The sequence below is a fragment of the Pinus tabuliformis genome, chromosome 7, assembly GCF_031772625.1.
Source record: "Pinus tabuliformis cultivar Carrire ecotype Pingquan chromosome 7, CPIR1, whole genome shotgun sequence".
NCBI classification, from domain to species: Eukaryota; Viridiplantae; Streptophyta; class Pinopsida; order Pinales; family Pinaceae; genus Pinus; species Pinus tabuliformis.
In genome coordinates this window covers 989153071-989174161 of record NC_142293.1, presented here as the reverse complement: position 1 = coordinate 989174161, position 21091 = coordinate 989153071, and the positions used below count along the sequence as shown (strand labels likewise).

Below are 21091 nucleotides of genomic sequence, written 5' to 3'. Positions count from 1 at the left end.
TTGACATCATCATCTTGAATCCTATTGGTTCTTATATAGTTTATTTTGGTTATACATTTTTCTTAGGAGGCCCATTTTAGACCTCAAAATTCCCCTAATGACTTATTCGTCTTATGACAGCAGTAAAGAAATCACTTTAGATCATGAAATTTACCAAGCATATGAAACAGAAAAAATTTTCAATGATTAACCAATGTAAATTTATTAATTTAGTCCACTTTAAGATGCAATATTAAGAAAAATTTCAAATCTGAACTAACTTATTACAGCAGTGATTAGATCAGAAAATCAGAGAGCTAGTGATGATACAAGTAGTGCCAAATATGCCCAAAACTAGGAAAAACCAAAAAATTTAGTGATTTACGCAGAAAATTCCAGCATGCAAAATTTTAGGTCTATGCTAGATCTTTGATGCCCAAGCAGCCAAATTTTAGGAGACGTTTGATTTTGCAATTTAAGAGTGTTTTGACCAAATTAATGTGATTTTATGGCACTTATATTACTGTTATAAAATAAAAAATAAAGCAGTAACCAAACAGTGAAAAGCTAGGGTTTAGAGAGCAAACCTTGGGCCCAAGGCCTTGAAGATCCCTTGGTCCAAATTGGTGGAAATTTTAGAATGAGCTTGCCACCTGAAAATCAAATCTTTTGAGGCCAAAAACCTGCAAAACCACAAAGTATTCAGTCCAGAAAATTCAAAGACCAATTTAGGGCAAACAAGGGCTAGGAAAAGGCCAAAGAAGATGACAGAAGGAGGAAGGAGGCCAAGAAAAGGCTAAGAAGGTCAATGGCTATGGAGGAGAAGGGCAAAGAAGGCAAGAAATTCCCTAGAAGGCTTGATGCAAGGAGGAGGAAGCCCTCCTAGGGCTTGCGGCTAGGGTTGGAGGCCCTAAAGGGATGTTGTGGGCCCCACAAGGGCCACAGCCTTAGGAAGGAGGGCCACAGAGGGAGGTTGAGGCCTCTAGGCCTCACGGACAGGGCCTAGAAAGGCCTTAAAACTTGGATGCAAGGGGGGATAAGGGGAGGTTGAGGCCCCTAGAGGCTATGGCCTGCCTCCAAGAAGCTGAAAAGGCTGAAGCAGGGCATTCTTAGGCTGACACAAGGGGTGGAGAGGGAGATGTTGGCCCTAGAAGGGCTGGATCCGGGCCCGAGAGGCCTGAAAGACGAAACCCTTGCTTGAGAAAAAAATCTCTTCCAGAACTGAATTTTGCTGCAAATTTTCCAATGGCTGGCCTTGCAAAAAATTCTAGAGATTAGATCTTACCCTCAAGGGCCTAGATCTAGCTTTATTTCAGTTTTTTCTCTTGATTTCACCTGCAAAAAATGGAGATAAAACACCCAAAATATATACAAAATCTCAAAACCCAAACCCCAATTAGCAAAAATTATTTACAAAATTATTTTACAAATATACAAGGGTTTTAAAATAAATTTTGAGAAATAATTTTTTTATGGAATTTTTCTTTGATAAATGGCTAAAAATACTTTAAAACCCAATGCACACTATAGCCTTAGCTAAGTTTAAATCCACCACATAAATATTTGGGATCCAAACAAAGTCAGCTCAGGCCCACAGTTTGTGAACTTGGAGACCAAGGATTGGTGTACCTACAAACACTATGCATATATCTCAAGGAAATATGTTAATCATATGGCGAATCAAATCATCTAAAATTAGACCAAAACTATCAATAAAATGGTTTTATCCCCATCTAATGAAAAACATTTTTTTACCATTTACCAACACAACATAGGAAAGCTCGTAGCTAGCACATACCACAAATCAACGAACACTAGACACCTTGAACTGCACCCCAAAATCTTTATTATGATAGAAATAAATGTTCCCAGCAGGACAATAGTGTTACATAAATGCTTCAGCAGCAATTTCTTAGCCAGAAATCAGATGGCTAGAGACTCAAATGACTCTCTAATTTATAGATAAATCCTCCAAGTGAAAAAATAATGGCTAGTTTGCTTGATCCTTGTCAAAATAATCTTGGTTGTCAAAAAATACTTGATCATCTTTTAATCTTAGCCGTTGAATTTTTATTTTTGAGGAATTTTCGAATTTATCATTTAATTCTATTTTTATTAGCTCAAAATTAATTATTTTGAGTTAATTTCCTCAAAAATTTGACTTTGACTTAACCACCAAGGTCCAAGGGTCCAATTTTTCTTGAAATATCCAATATTCCCTTGGTGGAGGACCTCCAAAAATTAATTATTTTAAGACCCACGAATTTTTCCACTTGGAGAATTTAATTTTCCTAAGACATTTTAATTTGACTCTAATTAATTAATTTTTTGGCTTAGGATTTAATTATTTTTGCCAGAAAAATTAATTAATTGACACTTGAGGGGATTTAATGTTTTTTCCACCCTCTAATATTTTAACCATGGTGTCTAAGTATGAGGGACCATGCATTAAAATATTTTTTACATAAGATTTTTTACAATTCAACCCTCAAAGGGGGAATACCCGTTCGGCTTAGACCCTCAAATTACATACCCAATCTACGACACAATATGATCTAGTAGACCAAGTGATTTGTAATAAAATAATTTAGCCAACTAGCTTAAATTATTCCTAAATCACTTTTACATAAGACTCAACTATAACACTAGGACTCACCTAAGACTTTGACGACAAATTCTACCCTAGCTTTGGAGTGAGGTTGGAGGGAAAAACTTTGCCAACCATCCATGTTTACAAACACAGATGAGTCAGTGAGACGAAAAAACTCCTAGGATGAAATTATCATCAAAATAATAGGCTGACTTAAGTTGTTACATACATTCATGGTCTTACTAGCATCATTTACATTACATGTAAAATGAGTTTGTAATGACACAAACTGCTGATAGATGATCCGATCTTGTTGAAAAAATTGGTACTTCCACTTCCTTGGAACTTGGACAAAAACTGTGCAACAACACCTTTAAGGGAAAGAGTTGGCATCAAAAAAGAATGTGCTAGCCCTCCCAAGTCATCTCAGTGGTAACCATCCTCATCTTGGCTCCAGAACAAGATATCATCCATCAAACAAGGTCAAGGCCAGCCTTGGGGCATCCTAGGTCCATATGGGCACATGATCAAATAGTCCAATGCTCAAGCTTTCAAGCTCAGTGTTTTAGCATCTAGAGGCTCATTAAAAGGTGTATATCATGTGGAAGCTGCTCAAGTCCCAACGGTCAACGTTGGGGCCACAAGTCAAGTCTACTCTCATAAAAGGGAAAAGAACCCACTAGAAGGTGCTAAAGAAGAATCAAACCATTGCTCAAGGGATCTCTAATACATAAGTAATAACACCTAAACAAAACCTCTCGAGATCAAGTGAGATCAACTTCATTAAGGGCATAAAACCATTAAAGCATCATAGTGAACCATATCTAATGTTAGGGGCACAGGAACACTTCACGCAAAACTCACCTGCAAATGTCGAACTAGATCAGGATCTATGTTATCACTCAAAGAAAACCCTCGTTGTGGGGGGAAACTCTAAGGTAACCTTAACCGCTTTGGGATTGAAGTTGGCCCCTCAATCCGGAGGGGGATCTCTCCTCAAAATCAACTACCCTACGTCACAATGGTAGCAAGTTTGTTAAACACTCTATGGCCAAATTAATGCAAAAAAATTTGGTGTTGGTTGGAGTATGGGAAAAAAGAAACACCATTGGGCGATGGAGTCATAGTGAAATTAATGAAATCTTAAAACCATATAGTGACAATCTATCACAGAGGCATGGTAGTCCATCATTGATAAACTTTACAATTTATAGATATGAAAGAAGAAAAAGTAACATTCAAATCTTAAAACAGAACATCTCAGGATGGATTTTGCATGAGCCTATCAAACTGAATACATTGATTGCCAACATCAAAGATATAAAGCATTAATCATGAAATCTATATCAATGACATACCATTCTAATTCAGAAGAGAACACATAATGGAGAGGTTGAAAGATTAACAACACTAGGAAAATTGACTGCAGCCGTAAACACATTAATCTCTAGACAAAAATTCACATTCCCCTACTTTAAAGATTTTTCATTAAATTCCGGAAAAAAGGTACACAACACACAAGGCCTTTCTCTACCAAAATCCGAACCCTTGTTACATTACATAGCCTTGCTTAAATAATAAAAATAATATTCCAAACTATTTCTATCTTTCTAGGAAAAAAATCAAATCATAAATTAAAATTAAACTAAATCTAGAAATAGTTGCAAAAAAATCTCGAATGTTGGAGTTGATCCTTCACCAAAATTGTGCATTTGAATACTAAGGTGTTGCCTGAGGATGTGGATCTGATTGTCATTTGTTGATTTAATGCCCAAGTCGAATCTGATGAGGTGGCTCTCCAACTGAAAGTAGATTAGGTGTTTTTCTAAATATAGAAAAAAAAATTGGCGAATTTCTGAAAAATAGGCTTCAAAGATCCATTCAAATCTCTCAAACTGTGACACCTTTGTAAACACTGACAGAGGTTTTTGTTAATGGGTCCATTTTTGAAAAAAGCCTTTTTTAAATTTGGAACGAAAAAAATCAACTTCTCGAAAACTGTGTCCAAAGTTCATGACTAAAACAGGAAATTATTTAATATTTAAATCAGGAAAAATGGGCTACAAATATTCCTTCGAATCTTCCAAATCATGACACGTGTAAAAAACGAGAGAGGTTATTTTAAATGGGTCCATTCCCAACAAAAACCTCTTCCGGTTTTCAAAAATTAGTTTCCACTCTATCGTAAGCCACGCCCGAAGTTACTGCATTTTACAGGAAAAATCAAGTAAAACAGAGTTTTTTGCTGACATTTGATTTGTCAAAGCCACCTGTTAATCGTAATGGAACTTTGTGCAAAGTTTATTCCCGTAATATGAGGCTTGAACTACCACTCCCTCAATGTTTTGATTTATAAAAAATTAACTTTTACAATTAACGTTGATAATCCAGTTGTCAACGCTTTTATTTAACAGTTTACAATTAGCATTGACAATCCCACTGTCAGCGCCCAAAAATTTTCTTCTCTTTTTGAAAGTAAATTGTGATAACCACTAGCTCCACGGGGATGTTGTCGATTGTAGATGGCAGCAAAAACCCCTATAGACCCTGTGCCTGATCCATTGGGTTATGGAGCCAACTCAACAACTGCAACCTGTAAATTGATCTATCTATCCACCAAGCCTTTGCAACTAAAAACCACACTGTTGTACACTGCAAACTGAAAACTGAACTATATACTGCGGATCGAAAATAAATGCTTGGTCAGCAAGCTTATTGCACACTCATCCTATACTAAACTGCTGAAATAACTGCTCACTCAAATAATACAAAAATTCCAATGCAACCAATCCAATAGTTGTTCAAACACTGTGGCTTTTTCACTGTGCTTTAGCAAAATCAAAACTAGAACATGTAAGGGCAATGGCAACTGACGATACTTCTGGTTCTCATAGTAAAGACAATTGAAAATTTAAGCTGAAAATTCCTTCCATATATACAATTACAGGATCATAGAAAACATATTTTCTTTGTTGCTCCTCAAGGTATTTTGCAATTAAATTATCATATATGGATTGTTCATTTATGCTCTCTTGTTCAACATTTGGTTTCCACTGTGATTTTTCAAACTCATCTTCAAAAACAAAACATTCTTCAATCATGACCTCAAAAGGCAGCACTTCCTTCTCTTGTTTTGGCGAAAAAAGGTTTTCAAAAGAGTGATCTTGACAATAGAAACGGTGAGACTGAATTTGAGCATCTAAGACCTCAATATCCTTCTCAATTTTTTCAACAAACGATTTAAACAAAAAAAAAAAAAAACTCTTCTCCTCGGAACATTTGCATAATCTTAAATACCTAGGTAAAAAAATTGAGAAGGCATCTTCCACTTGATCATCATCAAACATATCAAAATACTCTCTAAAACCTTCAATAGACAAAGGATCTTCAACATACCCTATCATCTCGTTTGACTAGGCAACTGAATCTATAGTTCAAGCTCTGAATTCTTCGGACAGTGGGGTCGCCATGAAAGTTGACTTCTGGAATCTAACAATGGAGTCCCTAGGTAAATGAAACACAACTTGCTTATGTCTGAAAATTATTCACCATCAACAATCAAATTTGGATGTTGTCATTCTCCCAGGGAAAATTTCACCTTCACTCCCCGGCAACGGTGCCAAAATGTTATCACTCTGAGAAAACCCTGGTTGTGGGGAAAAAACTCTAAGGTAACCTCTAACCACTTTGGGATTGAAGTTGGCTCCTCAATCTGGAGGGGGATCTCTCCTCAAACTCAACTACCCTACGTCACAACAGTAGCAGATCTATTAAGTGTTCTATGGCCAAATTAATGTAAAAATTTCTTGTGTGGGTTGGAGTATGGGAAAAAAGAAGCACCATTGGGCGATGGAGTCATAGTGAAATTAATGAAATATTTAAACCATACTAGGACAGTCTATCACAGAGGCATGGTAGTCCATCATTGCTAGACTTCACAATTTATAGATATGAAAGAAGAAAAGGTAACGTTCAAAGCTTTAAACAAAGCATCTCAGGATGAATTTTGCATGAGCCCATCAAACTGGATACATTGATTGCCAACATCAAAGATATAAAGCATAAATCATGAATTCTATATCAATGGCATCCCATTATAATAAAGAAGAGAACACATAATGGAGAGGTTAAACGATTAACAACACTAGGAAAATTGACTACAATCATAAACACATGAATCTCTAGAAAAAAATTCACATTCCCTTGCTTTAAAGATTTTCCATTAAATTATGGAAAAAAGGTACACAACACACAAGGCTTTTCTCTGACAAAATCCGAACCCCTGTTGAATTGCATAGTCTTGCTTAAATAATAACAATGTTGCAAACATCGCGATTTTTTCACGCGGACAATTGAATCGTCGATTTTTTCGACGATTTTTTAATTTTCAAAAATCGCCGAAAGATTGTGAATTTTACGAAAAAGCGCGATCCGACAGGTAAAAATCGCAGGGTCGCGTAACGATGAGTTAGAAAAGCGATTTTGTGGTTTTTTTTTCCTCATTTTTTCCAGACAGAGGGCAAGAGTGAGAGCTAAGGAGGAGGAGAACTCATCTACAAGGGCAAGAGAGGAGAAAAGTTAAGGAATTTAGCATCCCAAGCAAAAAAAAATCAAGTTTGGACCAAGTTTCTTCAGCAAAGAGTGTTTTTCAGGTATGGGCATCAAATTCGGCCATTTTTTTTGTTTTTCCTTGGGTTTCTATCACCCATTTATTTTCCATGATTTTTTATTAGATTTGATTGTGTTTTTTTTTTTCATTTTTGTTGCATATAGTGGAGAGGGTTTATTTTGGCAAAAAATGCAAAAACTTGATTGTTAGATTTATTAGTTTAATTTCTTCTTGTGCCCTAGTTTTTTCCATCATTTTTTCTTGGGTTTGAATGTGTATTTTTTCCATTATTGTTGCATTGAATTAAGGGTTTTTTTGTCAAAAATTGTTAAAATTGGCAACTAGGGCCAAACTCCATGTGGGTCATCTTATTTATGGCAACTAATATTTTTCTTGGATCCCTCTCATTGAGAGGTGTAGGATTGATCTAAAAATCATCTGATTCCGATAAGTGTTCATGGAGTTATGAATTTAATTGTGTTATAAGACAATTCATCAAGGTCGGCCAGCAACCAAATAACCCACACATGTGCTCCATGATTTAGTATAAACAGAGGTGACTTGGTAGTCATTTCTACACACTTTTATCTTGATTTCTGTCCACTTGTCTTTGGTTTTAATGGAAAAGAAATCTAGGAGTGGAAGCCCTAAACGTTGGAGGAAAAGAGGCTGCCCTAGACGCAGCGAAGAAGGCAGCCCTAAACGCTGTCCTAAAGGCAGACCTAAACGTTGTTCTAAGGCAGCCCTAAACGATGTCCTAAAGGCAGCCCTAAACGATGTTCTAAGGCAGCCCTAACGCTGTCCTAAAGGCAGCCCTACCGCAGTCCTAAGGGCTCAAACATGCCAGGACAACAGTGCTAGTAAATGGGACAGCTGGGCTACATGGTGCTGCTAAGACACATAGGACAGTAGCAAGGTATGGCAAGACTAAGGGGACAGCAGCAAGGTATAGCATGACTGTTAGGGACAGCAGCTACAGCAATATATCTAGGTAGCAGTGGCAAGGGACAACGGCATAGTAAACGGGACAGCAAAGGAATGCTAAGGCAATGTTCAATGTGACAGCAGCATGATGAGACAAAACAATGATGGGACAACAATGACATTCAGTAGTAGTGGCACAATGGGACAGCGATGACATTGTGCAGCAGTGGCACAATGGGACAGCAAGCATGGAGAGCAACTAGCATGGTGCAACATGGCAATGGACAGCATGGCAAGCATGGTGCAACATGGCAAGCATGGACAACATGGATAGCAGTGGCAAGCATGGTGTTGCAAGCACATGAGACATCGTGTATGAGGTCCAGCAATATGATGTGTACAACATGGTCATGAGGTACAGCATTATGATGATGAATGCAGGATGGTGCAGCATGGTGAGGTGCAGCATGATGACTAGATGCAACACAATGATAGGTGAAGGAGTCACTTTGGAGAATTAGTTGAAGCAGCGTGTCTTCCACTGATCTCATGTATCATCTTCTTAGAGATGACCTATGCTCTTATCTAGATAAGTCAAAGTGTTGACTTCTATTGTAAATGTACTATCTCTCTCTCTCTCTCCGCTGAACTATTGAAGAACATATAAGAAGAATTGATCAAGGGTTTCCCCACATTAGGGTTTGTCCCTGGCTAGCGCCACATCTTGTGTCCTCTTGTCTTGGCTTGTCTTCTGCGATTTATGTTTATGTTCTATCTGCAGTTTACTTTAACGCTGATGTGATTGCTAATTTGGAAAAGATATTGAGCTAACTGTGAAAATTGAAATAAATTGCTCTAAGCATAGAACATACCTAAAATTAACATGGCATTAGAGCTGAGGTGAAGACAAAGCCCAAGCAAGAGTGAAAGAGCAATCACCGAAGACAGTTGGGGAAGGACAAAAGGATCAATGGATTCCTCATCTCTCTCCAAATTCACCAAGGGTGAAGTTGAAGCAGAGAATATTATCCAAGTGGCGCAACAGATGTTTCTGATGGCCTACATTAAGATCACTCCAATGGGAAGTTCGGATCTAAGGGTGGAAGGAAAGGCAGATGCCTTGTTTATAATAAGATTCGGCCATTATGCGAAGGAGTGTCCGAAGGGTAGGGACACATCACTTGATGATGATAACAATCATTCCAGGGACATCTTCAATGATCAGAGGAATGACAGGTAATGCAAGTCATCAAGGAAATGGCCGACTCTTCAAGAAAGCAAGGAACCCCAGGAAGAATCAAATGTTGTTTCTGATAAGATAAAGAAGCGTTATCTTGTACTGGCCCTCTCCTTCAGACTCTTTTGGAATCTGGCTTATTGATTGTAGTGCTTCAAGGCACTTCATCGGATAGAAGGGTGCTCTCTCAATTGGATGAGGGTAACTCGATTCATTTACAAGAATCTGTTTTATGTACCTGATCGCAAGAAGAACCTAGTGTCCATTTCGGCCATGGAAGTCAAAGGTTTCAGGGTGGCATTCATCGATGGAAAGGTACGTGTTTGAAAATAGAATTTTCAAAGATGCTTTTACTCATCGGTTCAGGGTTAGCAATTTGTATCAAGTTGCATGATGGTCCATTGGGGACCATGTCAGTTGTCACATCTCATCTATAGCACCGGAGGTCTACTTTATGGGATCCTACCCGTTGTGAGTCAGAGGGTGACAAGGATGCCTGAATTCAAGAAGAGCATGAAGGTACATGTCCAAGATGTACCGAAGGAAAATCTTACAAGGGGACCATTCCCCTCATGTAGCAGGTCCACAGGTTTGGAACAACCCGAGGGATTTGAGATTCATGATCAAGAACCTCATGTATGCAGGTGGAAGAAAGCCCTCTATGGCTTGAAGCAAAACACCTCGGCCGTAGTATGAAAGGATTGATAGTTGTCTGATGAAGTTGAGATTCACTAAGAGTGAAGCCGATCCAAACCATTGCTTAATGGTTGTGGATGATAGACCTCTCATACTAGCACCTTATGAGGACGACCTCTCTCTGACAGGTGCAAACCCTCTCATTTGCAGAAGTAAGAGGGAGTTGGATTTCGGATTTGGAATGGAGAACTGCAAGCCCGTGACTATCTCGATGGAGCTTAACTTTCAGAAGTTATGTGGTAGTGATGTCGGACCAGATTTGGGAAATGCCTCTAAGTTTCCTAAAGTCATTCGCTTTGATGTTCTTGGTGAATTTCCGTCCGGATATATGCTTTGCAGTTAGCATGTTGAGCTCATATTTGGTTGAGCCTCACTAGATTGGTGCCAAGAATCTACTAAGATTTTTGGGGGACAATCTCTCATGGATTGAGATACACTACCAGAAATGTGAAGTTGCATGATTATTCGAATGCTGACAGGGCAGGTATTGTGGAGGATCTCAAGAGCACTTCTGAGTGTTGATTCTCTTTGGGTTCTGCTCAATATCCTGGATGAGCAGGAAGCAGAAGACGGTTGCTTTGAGCAACGATGAGACCGAATACATAGCTACGAGTATGACCTCGTGTGAAGCTGCTTGGTTGCGGAAGCTCGTCAGTGAGTTGTTTGTACACATGATGGATACCACCGTGATCTTCTATGTCAACCAAGGGGGGATTCGATTGTTGAGGAATCTCGTATTCTATGATTGCTCCAGCAGATAGACATCAGATACTACCTTATCGGGGATATGGTACATAAAAGACATTGCTATGTAATTTTTTGTTTTGATAATGAGATGAGCTTCTTCTTGATACAGTGTTGAGTTAACTCAGAAGGCTGAAGCTCTTGGGTTAGGGCCCAACCGTAGTAGCAAAGGCTCCTCTTCTTGTATCTATATGCTTAGATTGATTTCATAGGTTCATGGTTAAATTGTCCTTAGAAGAATTTCATTGCAAGTAGTGTAGATTTGATTAGTTTGTTTATTAGTTTGCTTCCATTTGTGCTTTACTTCAGCAGTAGTTTAGAAGAGATAAAGGACCATCAAAAAGCTATCAATAGGTGTTTTGGCCTCACTTATTCCTTCAAGGATCATGATTTGAGGAAAGGACTCCTATGCAGCCCCAAAAAGACAGAATTCTACTTTCTCATAGAATTTAGAGTTTTATGTACTTAAGCCAGCATTTGATCAATTTGCAAGAGTAGGACCTAGTCATCATTTCTTCCATCTTCAGCCTTACAGTAGATCTCATCAATGATTCCATCTTATTCTGCAAGTTTTCCTCATGCATGAAGTAGACAGCTAGCTCATTAAACTCTGTTTTCCTAGCTTATTGAAATTCTCCTTGTTTACATGATTTTTGAGCAAATATCAATATTTGATGTAATGCAGGTGTTTCAGAAGTAAAGAGAGATCTCATAGCCAACAACCTCCTTCAAACTTTATCCATCCATAATCATTCCTTGCTTTCACTAAGACCCTCACCAATTTCATCATTTTACAAGGAAACTTCTCCAAGCATGTTTGAGCAAATCTAACCATCTCCCAACCTTGGCTTTGAGTTCTGAGTGATCCTAGGCATTTTCTTGCTTCATTCCATCCACCAACCACCTTCCCTAAGCCTTCCATCACCTTCAGCACCCATCATTTTGCTCTTGGCTGTATCATGTAGAAGTACAGGGAATCCTGTAGGTTTTTAAGACATCCTGTAGGTTTTCCTGTAGTGGCATGTTTTGAGGCCAAATTGGGGGAAAAGCCTCTACGAAGCCAGACAAGGTCACCTAAGGGTCTCCCAAACCTCCCAACCATCCACGAGCATTCCTAAGCCACCTGCCACATCACCAAAAAAGATTAGCCTTCACACTCTTCCATAAAAAAAGATAAAAAGAAAAACAAATTTATTCTAGTCATTTACATGCGCAGTAGTAATTTTTGATGTTTTGAACTTACATGCTTAGGATAGTAGAATTTCATACATGATTAACTTAGCATTCCTTTTGAAGTAGAGTCTCTTAGCAGTTAGTTAGAAAATGATGTGATTTTAGCATTGGATTTTAGTCTTTTTCCTTATTGCAGTAGACAAGCTTTCTCTTAGAGTAGATTTCTCTTTCCCTCATCAGTAATCAAGCTTCTTCTGAATCCATAGAAGTCTGGCTTGAAAAACCCTAGTGGTCTCTCGCCAGCTGAACAGTGACAAAAGGGTAGAACCATCACTTTTACTTGTGTATACAGCACTGTCACCTCCAAGTTTGTACGAACCCCGGGTTGATAAAGTAAAGCTGGTAGCCCAGGAGTTGCAGCATTCTTGCTGCAATACTGGTGCTCATCACTTTTTGGTGACGTTGTCGGGAGGTGTCTGAGTAATATGTGATTACTACTCTTGAATTTCTTGTTTTTGATATTTTGCTGTTAAGTTTCATTTCTGCAAGAGTAATTTAGTTGCTTTCTTTTCCATTTTGAATTCTTTTCTTTCCTTTCCATTCAAATAGTTAGTTTTCATTCAGTGAGTTAATTTTCATTCAATCTACAATTTCAATTCTGCAATCACTTTCAAAGTTTGAAAAAACTCAAAACAAAACAAAAACATTTCTTTCATGCCTCGTAGGAATAAGGATAACTTAGGGAAATTTTTGCCAAATACCCCCACTGCTTCAAACAGCCAACCTTCCCTCTTCTCCGGTAGCTGTGAATTGGAGGAACCCTTAGGTGAGCTGCCTGAAATATTTGAAGAACCTACAAGGGAAGAAGAAGAAGAACCCATTCGTACTAATCCAATGGCTGAAAATAGAAATGACAAAGGAACTAAGTCACAGGACACGTCCTCCAAGGTCTCGTGTCCCGTATTTTACGTGTCAGACACGAAAACGGCCCTAAAACATGTCGAAAACGTTCATCGTGTCCTGTAAAATGTAAAAAGTAGTCATCGGTTTTCATCGTGTCCTGCATCTGGAAAATGCGTATTCCGTTGATAGAAAACGTTGCCTGCATAAGCTACAATTTTTTTTGAAAGAAACAAATAATTTTTGAGTGGGGCAGCTTAATGATCAAGTCTAGGCCCTAGTATTGATATGCTATTCATGGTAATGTTAAATTCTTAAAGTAAAAGTGACAATTCTCCTTAATCTTCATTTTCATCCTTTTACTTAAATTTTTAACATTACCATGAAATGACTCAGGATGTTTGAGAGTGGTTCCGGCCTCATTGGATTTCATATGGAGAAAGTAGAATTTTAGATTTCATTCAAAATGCAGCAGACTTATCAGTTTTTCAAGATTTTAGGATTGGGAGATTGTAATGTTTCCAGGTGACAACACCTGCCCGGGCTACCCCTGCCACCAGCAGAGGACGTGGTCTAGCTCCTATAGCTCCTACTTCTAGTTCTTCAGCTTCTAGAGCATAGCAAACTCCACTGCCAACTCCACCAGCACCAGCATCTACATCTAGAGGGAAAGGGAAAGTTGTGGCATTTTCTCGCAAGGGGGGCAGAGGAAATCAATAGGATTAGACTTTAGTTATTTTCTTATGTGCTTGTAAGTTGTACATGAACAATGAACATTGAATATTCAAGAATCAAGACCAAGCATATCACATTCTAATTTCTAAATAGTAAATTTTGATTCTATTTATTTTTTTAAAGTGAACTATGAACTTTGAGAAGTAATTATATTTTAATTTGATTAGATAAGCTACAACCTGCAATTTAATATGGATAAAAAACTATATTTCGGTATATATATATATATATATATATATATATATATATATATATATATATATATATATATTTTATTAAATATATATAAAACGTGTCCCCCGTGTCCTGTTTCCAGGTCGCTGCGTTTCGTATTGAATACTCGTATTTACGTGTCCTCCGTGTCTCGTGTCCTCATGTCATGTGACTTAGCAGAGGAAATAGAGAAAGAGTTGAGGGTGCCTTCCCCATCAGGGAAACCAACGGGGATACTAAGATGAAGACTATAATCCCCTCTGCCCTTCCTCATTTCCATGGCCTAACCATTCTTATTTCAATTTGTCGTCATATGCCGAACCTATGACTACACCAATGATGAGCAGAAGTTGAAACTATTCCCATCCACTCTCAAGGATGCAGTTGTGCGTTGGTTCATGGGTTTATCTGGGGATAGCATCACATCTTGGGCTCAGATGCAACAACCCTTCAACAACAAATATCGAGCCTACTGTAGGTCTAAAGACACTAAAGAGGAAATTTATAGGATGACCTTAAGGCATGATGAATCCCTAGAGGATTATGAAGAAAGATTCCAGCTTAGCTACAAAAAAGCCAAGTGCACACTTGACCCTAAGTCACTGAAGCTAGTCCTTCTTAGAGGAGTAAGGGAAGATCTTCTAGATACCCTAAACTTGTTAGCAGGAGGGGACATCTACCAGTTACCCTATGAGGATATCAAGATTGTCTTTAGAAACCATTCTAGGGCAGCTAGGAAAAAGGGTGGTTGTAGTCAACCAATGGTCAGTCCATCCTCTTCCAATGCATCCATCAAGGGTGAAATTGGAAACATGTTAGAAGATTTCAAGAGCGAGATGCTGCAAACCCTTGCCCTACAGATGGGCACTATGCACATTAAGAGAAAATAGGAGGAAGCAAAGAGAGCCTTAGCCATTTTCTGCCCTAGGTGCACCAGGAGGCACCCTAAGAATGAATGTCCATTGAATTCGATTAGAATCTGCTCAATGTGTGAAGAAAACCATTCCGCAGACAAGTTCCCTTCTCTACCTGGACTAAAAGTTGTATATCAAGGAGCTGAAGGGGTAACTAAACAGCTCTGCTACATAAACCAAAGGAGACCCCATGGGCCTAGGCCATACCAGCAAGGCATGCAAGGGTCATCCCATGCATATTACAACCCCAACCAGACCACATCCATTCCCTCTTGGGGACCCCCTACTCATCCTTCCTAGTCTACACCTCCTCCTTGGTCCTTTGCACCTCAGTATCATTCCCAGCCAACCAGCCAATCATTTCAACCATATGCTCCGCCACAACCTCAGTGGAATGCACCACCCCAGGGGTGGAGGCCCCCATACAACAATGTTCCAGCTTTATTACCTTCACCACCTGCTCAACCACAACTTTTACACTCTTCTCCACCTAAACAACCCCAGATGCCTGCCCAACGAAATCTGAACCCGAACAACAGATAGGCACAGCCAGTATACAATGCAGAGACATCCTATCCAACTTATGTTGTGGAAATTCAGGAAATCAACCTGAGATCTGGGAGAATGCTCTCGGACAACCATCCTCTACCTCCACCTAGGGAGGTTAAGGGAGAAAGAGAGGAAAGCATGCCTAAAGTAAATCCACCACCCTTTCCTGAGAGATTAACCCAACCACTCCAGCCTACCCCAAAAGAGACTGAACTTCTAGGAGAATTGAAAAATCTATGTGTCAAAATTCCACTTCTCCAAGCTATAAAAGATGTGCCTATTTACAACAAGTTGATCAAGGAGAAGTGCTTCAAGCATCCAGGGAGGTGAAGAAGAGATGCCCCTACCATTAATGTCATTGGACAGTTGTCCAACTTAAGGGGCAGGTAATTTGTCCAAAGTATTTGAACCCTGGAATCCCTATAGTAGATGTGCACATCAATGGCACCATTGTCCCACACACTTTGATTGATCTTGGGGCTGCCATTAATGTGATGACCAAGGACACCATGCTCAAGCTCAACCTCTAGGGTTCATTGAGAAAGACCACAACAGTCCTGCAACTTGCAGACCGCTCCACAATGACCCCCGAGGGGATTGTGGAGGATGTGGTGGTCTCCATTGACTCTTGGGAATACCCTACAAATTTCTTAGTTCTCCAACCTAAGGCCAAGCTTATTGGTTACCCTCTCATCCTTGGGAGGCCCTGTCTAGCCACTGTCGATTCCTACATTAGCTGCAGGGCTAGAAATATGACAATCAAGAATGGGCATATGTCCAAGCAATTAGTCCTATATCCCCCTGCTCAGCCATCTCTAGAACATGACTTACCTTTATGGTTGGAAGAGGAGGAAGAAGATGAAGTTTATTCCGCCCAACTCTATACCTTAGAAACAACCATGGAAGGGGGACAACCAGACGAAGATGATTTGATTGAACACATACTCCAAAGTCCAACTCCCAGTACATTGTCCTTAGAAGAAGTAGTAAGAGAAACCCAGAACAACCATCAGATTGATCTATGCTTAGTCGATTCCAACTCTATCCGTGTCAAAACCATAAAATTCGGCCCTGAGAGAACTTTGAAAATCAACCCATCTCTTTCTGTTCACCAAGAAGAAAAGTTGTGCAACATGCTAAAGGAACACCTGGATGCCTTTGCTTGGAGTTACAAAGAAATGAAGGGAGTGCACCCCTTGATGTGTACTCGCCACATTTATATCAAAGAAGGTTGCAAACCAGTCTGGCAAACCCAAAGGAGGATGAATCCAACTCTCAAAGATATAGTCAAAGAAGAACTACAAAAGTTACTAGATGCAGGATTCATTTACCCTATCTCTAACAGTGAGTGGGTCTCTCCTTTGGTGTTGGTTCCAAAGAAAAATGGTAAGTGGAGGATTTGTGTTGATTACAGAGAGTTAAACAAAGCCACAAAGAAGGACCACTTCCCTCTACCTTTCATCAACCAAGTGCTAGATGGCCTAGCAGGGAAAAAGTTTTTCTCTTTCCTAGATGGATTCAGTGGGTACAATCAAATCTAGATCAACCTGGAAGACCGGGATAAAACCACCTTCACTTGTCCTTGGGGTACTTTCCCCTATAGGGTCCTCCCTTTTGGCCTATGCAATGCTCCTGCCACTTTCCAGAGAGCAATCTTGAGTATCTTTGCCGAGTTAGTCCATGATACAATAGAGATTTATATGGATGATTTTACACCTTATGAATGTGATTTGTAGGAGGCTCTATCCAACTTAGCTAAGGTGCTGAACAAATGCATTGAAATGAACCTGTCTCTTACTCTTGAAAAATGTGAGTTCTTGATTACTGCAAGGACTGTGCTAGGTCATTCAATATCCCAACAAGGACTGCAGGTGGACCCAAACAAAATAGTTATCATCCAAAGGGTCCCACCTCTGCAAAAGCAGAGAGATGTCAGAAGTTTCCTAGGGTTAGTTGGATACTATCAAAGGTTTATAAAAGACTTCAGCAAGTTAGCTTCCCCTTTATTTGGGTTGTTGGCCAAAGACTCTGAGTTTTTATGGTTAAAACGTTGTCAAGAGGCCCTAGACACCCCAAAGGACAAGTTAACGACTGCACCAATTCCCCAAGGCCCAAATTGGGCCTTCATTTTCATATACATGTTGATGCCTCACACAAAGCCATAGGAGCAGATCTAGGCCAGATAGATGAAAAATTGTCTTATGCCATTTACTTTATCAGTAAAAATCTGTCAAAGGCCAAAGTGAACTACACAGTGACCGAAAAGGAGCTCCTAGCTGTTGTGCATTCATTGAACAAATTTAGGCATTACATTACAAGTTATCAAACATTTGTACATACTGACCATGTTGCAATCAAATATTTAATGAATAAACTTGATGTGAATGCTCGGATTATTAGATGGTTACTTTTATTATAGCAGTTTGATCTAACCATTGTTGATAACCCTGGCAAGGAAAATGTTGTTGCAAATTTTTTGTCTAGATTAACTTTGCCTGCAGGTGAGGAAGGAATGGTTGATGATCAGTTACCGGATGAGCACTTATTCGCCATTTCAATTCTCTCTCCATGGTTTGCTGACATAGCAAACTATTTGGTATTTGCACAGTTCCCACCGAATTTGTCCTCCAAAGAGAAAAGCAAGATTGTGAGGAAGAGCGCCCCATTCACTTGGATTGGGGGCAACCTCTTCAAACTAGGCCTGGATCAAATTCTGAGAAGACGTGTCAGGGAGGAGGAAGTCTTTGACCAATGTTTTTAAAACCGGAACCGGTGACTGGACCGGTCCACCTAATGAACCGGTTTACCGACCGGAACCGGTCTAACTGGGACTGGTTTGGTCTAAACGAACCGGTTTTAAAAAAATACATTAAATAATTAATTTTTAATGAAACAAAACTATTTTTAAGATGTAAAACCATGATTCCAAGCCAATAGAGACAAAATATGCAAAGTTTGCTCATTTATATACCATGTAAAGGTGAATATATCAAAATGGCACCGAGTGCAATACATATCATCAACAAAATAGCAAAATACATAAGAAATGAGGCTCTAAATGGCCTATAAAGTCCAAAAACAATGCTGCAAGCTATGAGGCCATTGGCCTACTACAAGTCTATAGTGTACACATGATCAATCATCAAGTTCATCACCACTACTAGACACAAGATCATCATCAGGAGCTACATAGACATCATCTGGTTCAGAGTCTGAGGATGCCTCAGCCTGATCTGCAACCTCAGTATCAATGCCACCAATGACAATAGAAGTGGACCTAATGGAAGCACGAGTTTGTCAACCTGCATGACTAGTGCCTTCCATTGGTTCTTTGCCTTTCCTTGATGCCGCTATTGATCCTGGTTCTGATGCCACCACATAATCTGCTTCATCCCCTACCAAAGCCATGTCGATATCAAAATCAGCCTCAAACACAGGTTCTTCAGTCTCCTCCACCCATTCTGATGTTGGATCAATATCGTCCAACACAATGGGATCTAGATCAGGAGTTTTTCTCATCATTTGGAGCTCTAATTGCATTTATTGTTTACCCCCAAATCATGAAATCCTGAAAACCATTAAGTCTGCTGAATTTTGAGTGAAATCTAAAATTCTAGTTTCTCCATATGAAATCCAATGAGGTCGAAACCACTCTCAAAGATCCTGAGTCATTTCATGGTAACGTTAAAAATTTAAGTAAAAGGATGAAAATGAAAATTAAAGGAAATGTCACTTTTACTTTAAGAATTTAACATTATCATTAATTGCCAACATTGTTAGGGTTGAAACACCCTTAGTTCCCCCCCAAAACCCCTCAAACACAGTCAAAAATATGTTTTTTTTTAACTTTATGGTGGGTGTGCCTAAAACCGGCCAGTTTAGGACAGAACCGGCCGGTTCCGTCCTAAACCGGCCGGTTTTCACCGGTTAGGGCAAAAAAATGGAGAAATCAGCATTTAAATCGGGTTTTTTGGCCAGTTTAGACCGGCGGGCTTACTAACCGACCGGTTAGACTGGTAACCGGTTTTTGAAAACGGTTTTTAAAAACGGTTTTTAAAACGCTGTCTTTGACATCCTTCTGACCTATCATGATGGGCCTTGTGGAGGTCACTTTGCAGCAAAGAGGACAACATTCAAAAAGTTACAAGTTGGTTATTATTGGCCCACTCCTCATCAAGATGTGAAAAGATATACTAGTCAGCGTGACCGGTGCCAAAGAATGGGAAAGCCTACTCCAAAGGATGAAATGCCTCTGCAACCTCAAGTGACTTTCGAGCCATTTGACAAGTGGGGCATGGATTTCATTGGACCTATTGACCCTCCTTCCAAGCAAAAGAAGTACATCATTGTGTGCACTGACTATCTGACTAAGTGGGCTGAAACCAAGGCAATCAAGGTAGCGACAGTGGAGAAGGTGACTGAGCTCTTAAAGGAAAATGTCTTTTACAAGTTTGGGTACCCTAGAGAACTGGTCACTGATCAAGGCAGCCAGTTCCAATGTTGCACTAATCGTTATCGAGATATTATCGGCACGGGGAAAAAATCGTAACATACAAAAATATTCATTTTTTTTGCAATTTTTTTAATATCTAAAGCATCTACAACATAAAATAAATACATTGACACATAAATATGATAAAGAACTAATATATAAGATGTTTAATATCATTTCTAGTGCCACATCACACATAACAGTGAATCATGTCCTGAATAGTAAGTCCTAACTCATGACTCCCAGCTCAGCCTCAAACTATCAACAAAAAATATAATAATATATCTCATATCATGAGTCATAATGGCATATACAATGAAATGAACCAAATAACTAAAGTCTAATACTACTGATTTCCTTTGCCCCTCTAGATGTAGATGTCGGTGGAGTTGGCAGTAGACTCTGTTGTGCTCTAGAAGCTGAAGAACTAGGAGCTACAGGAGGTAGACCACGTCCTCTAGTTGTGACAGGGGTAGCTTGGGTCACCTCCTCCTCCTCATAGGAAGATAAAATTTCAAAAAAAAATAGTGGGATTTTTTCATAAAAATCAACAAAAAAAAACCCCCGATTTTATCTTCTTTTTGAAAAAATCACGATAAAAAGATTTTATCGCGATTTTTTGGCGATTAGAACAACACTGGCCAGTGTACATCCAACATGATTGAAGACTTGTTAAGCTAGCACAAGATCAAGCATAGGACCTCCACTCCCTATCACCCACAAGCTAATGGGCAAGTGGAGGTGACCAACAGAGCGCTGGAGGGCATCTTGACCAAAGTGGTTAGCAGCAACAGAAAAGATTGGGCAGATAGACTAGTTGAGGCCACCTGGGCCTACAATACCACCTGGAAGACCACCACTGGATTCACACCCTATGAGTTGGTCTATGGGAAAAAGGCCCTACTTTCCATTGAATTTGAGTACAATACATTGAGGATGCCAGCTCAACTAGATCTAAATCTCAGCAGTTCACAAAAAGAGAGATTTCTCTAGTTGAATGGGTTAGATGAGTTCAAAATGCAAGCCCTCCTACACATAGAGGTAACTCAAATTCAGAGGAAGATCTGACATGACAAGAACATCAAGGACAAGCAATTTCAAGAAGGTGATTGGGCTTTGTTATATGATTCCAGATATAAAGACTTCAAGGGAAAGTTAAGGACTAGATGGTTAGGTCCTTGTGTCATAGAGAAATGTCATGATAATGGTTCAGTGCAGATCAGAACCATAAATGTAGAGGCCATTCCTTTACTTGTTAACGGGCACAAATTGAAAGTTTACAAAAGGCCATCGTCAAATCAAGAGTTCATTGATGGTATCAACAAAACAATGATGG

General features: G+C 39.3%; 1 protein-coding gene across 1 annotated transcript in view; it reads right to left on the bottom strand.

The window, feature by feature from the left end:
* Positions 1-624: 624 nt before the first annotated feature.
* The window catches only part of SCO2 (protein disulfide isomerase), a 242937-nt gene continuing 222470 nt past the window's right edge, over positions 625-21091 (bottom strand). The window contains exon 3 of the mRNA XM_089459281.1: positions 625-662. Coding sequence (XP_089315407.1) covers positions 640-662 — 23 coding nt within the window. The 3' untranslated portion in view covers positions 625-639. The remainder of the gene's footprint in view (positions 663-21091) is intronic.